Source organism: Penaeus japonicus, unplaced genomic scaffold, assembly GCF_977035675.1.
Source record: "Penaeus japonicus unplaced genomic scaffold, GWHDUDI00000001_assembly GWHDUDI00000025, whole genome shotgun sequence".
Lineage (NCBI taxonomy): Eukaryota > Metazoa > Arthropoda > Malacostraca > Decapoda > Penaeidae > Penaeus > Penaeus japonicus.
In genome coordinates this window covers 7,033,470-7,035,969 of record NW_028234427.1, presented here as the reverse complement: position 1 = coordinate 7,035,969, position 2,500 = coordinate 7,033,470, and the positions used below count along the sequence as shown (strand labels likewise).

Genomic DNA, 2,500 nt, shown 5'->3' with positions numbered 1-2,500 from the left:
AAGAGTAGATCAATTGTGGGTGGGACTCCTTCTCTCTCTCTCTCTCTCTCTCTCTCTCTCTCTCTCTCTCTCTCTCTCTCTCTCTCTCTCTCTCTCTCTCTCTCTCTCTCTCTCTCTCTCTCTCTCTCTCTCTCTCTCCATCTGTTGTTGTTGTTATAGCCTTTTTTTCTCTTTTCCCCTCCATCGTCTCTCATTTTTTTCCCTGCTGTCTATCCCTCTTTCACCCCCTGTCCTTGTTTCTTTTTATTCAATCTACAGCCATTGTGTCTCTCTACTGCTCTCCTTTTCAGTGACATTGGTATGCATAGACACACACTGCTCATGGTGTGAAAATCCCCGAATTCATATCTAGGACGAAGAGGCCTAATAGCATAATACTAAACTTACATACGCGGTATCTAAGATAAATGTATCCCAGATGATCCGAAATCCTTCGTAAATGAAGTTTCCCTCGGATTTTGCAACAAATTTTGATGTCCACATGTCCTCAAAGAAGTTTATTTGCGAGCAAATTCTGTGGTCGGAAATAACCTCCTCTAGAATGTCACCGGGATGTTTGTTAACAACTTGAAGAGTTTTCTTAAAGATCTTCCACAGTGATTGCTCTCAGGTGCAGAGTTGTTAATATTATAGGAGTTGTTATTCTCTCTCTCTCTGTCTCTATGTCTGTCTATCTGTCTGTCTGTCTCTCTCTGTCTCTCTCTCTCTCTCTTTCTCTCTCTCTCTCTCTCTCTCTCTCTCTCTCTCTCTCTCTCTCTCTCTCTCTCTCTCTCTCTCTCTCTCTCTCTCTCTCTCTCTCTCCCCTCTCTCTCTCTCATTTTCTCTCCTCTCGTCTCTTCTATCTCGCTCTCTTTCTGTCTCTCTATCTCTTTCTCTCTCTCTCTCTCTTTCTTTCCTTCTCTCTCTCTCTCTCTCTCTCTCTCTCTCTCTCTCTCCCTCTTTCTCTCTCTCTCTATTCCTCTTTCTCTCTCTCTATCTCTATCTCTCTATATCTCTTTCTTTCGCTCTCTATCTATCTCCCATTCTCTGTCTTTCTCTCTCTCTGTCCCTCGCCCTCTCTCTTTGTCCCTCGCTCTCTCTCTCTCTCTCCCCCCCCCCCCTCTCTCTCTATTTCTCTCTCTCCTCTCTCTCTTTCTCTTTGTTATTCTAGTTTTTATTTCGGTCATGTCTCTTTTCCATTTGTCTTGTTTGTGCTTTTATTGATTCGTTGAAATATTTTTTTTTTTCATTTTTCATTTATTTTTCGTTTAATAGATATTGTCATTATTGTTATGATTATTATCAATATCATAGTTATCACTTATACTATCATTATTATTATCCTCATTATTATGATAATCGTCAATATTTTTAGCATCATTATTGTGATAATCGTCAATATTTTTAGCATCATTATTGGGATAATCGTCATTATTGTTAGCATCATTATTGGGATAATCGTCATTATTGTAAGCATCATTATTGGGATAATCGTCAATATTTTTAGCATCATTATTGGGATAATCGTCATTATTGTTAGCATCATTATTGGGATAATCGTCATTATTGTAAGCATCATTATTGGGATAATCGTCATTATTGTGATAATCGTCATTATTGTGATAATCGTCATTATTGTTAGTATCATTATTGTGATAATCGTCATTATTGTTAGTATCATTATTGTGATAATCGTCATTATTGTGATAATCGTCATTATTGTTAGTATCATTGTTACTATTATTACCCCGATCGTCTCTCACCAACTCCCTCTCCTCTATCGACCAGATTTCCTTCATATTTTCCCCTCTTATCTGCCTCTCCTTCTGTTTCCTTCCCACACTCCTATAACCCCCTATTCTCACTCCCCCTTTCTTCTATTCTCCCCCCCAACGGCATCTTCTTCTCTTCTCCTCCCTCTCTTTCTACCTCTTCTCCATCCTTCGCAGCAGAATTTCCGTCTCCTCTCCCCCTTCTCTTCCTCTCCTTCGCCTCTCTCCCTCCACCACACACACTCCTCTCCCTTCTCTTAGTCACTTCCTCCCTTTTTTCACTTCCCTATTCTCGTGTCACCCCTCCAAAAAAAAACAAAAAAACTATCTTCCTCCCCTTTCACCCTCCCACACTTCCATTCCCCCTCCTCCTCCTCTTCTCATCCCTCTCTCCCTTCGCAGCAGCAAATTTCCTTCTCCTCTTCCTCTTCTCTTCCTCATCTTCTGCCCCCCCCCCCAACACACACACTCACCCCCCATATTCCACACTCCTCTCATCCCTCTCCTCTCTCCGACGCAGCACGAGCTTGTGGTGGGCGCATGGGCGTCCGCGGGCGGCTGGGCGGCGCACGCGGTGGTCGAGGTGGAGGTCGCCGACGTCAACGACCACGTGCCTTTCTTCGTGCGCGCGAGTCCTCAGGTCACGCTCATCGAGGAGGACGACCGCGACCTGCCCGCGTCCGTGCTCAAGGTGGGTGGCCTTCTTCTGCTCATGTACTCCTTCTCTGGGTGGGTGGCCTTCTTCTGCT

General features: G+C 43.6%; 1 protein-coding gene across 1 annotated transcript in view; it reads left to right on the top strand.

Annotated features, from left to right (window-relative positions):
* Positions 1-2,500, top strand: part of LOC122248381 (putative neural-cadherin 2) — a 346,247-nt gene that overhangs the window by 198,011 nt on the left and 145,736 nt on the right. Inside the window, exon 5 of the mRNA XM_086551309.1 lies at positions 2,272-2,442. Coding sequence (XP_086407435.1) covers positions 2,272-2,442 — 171 coding nt within the window. The remainder of the gene's footprint in view (positions 1-2,271; positions 2,443-2,500) is intronic.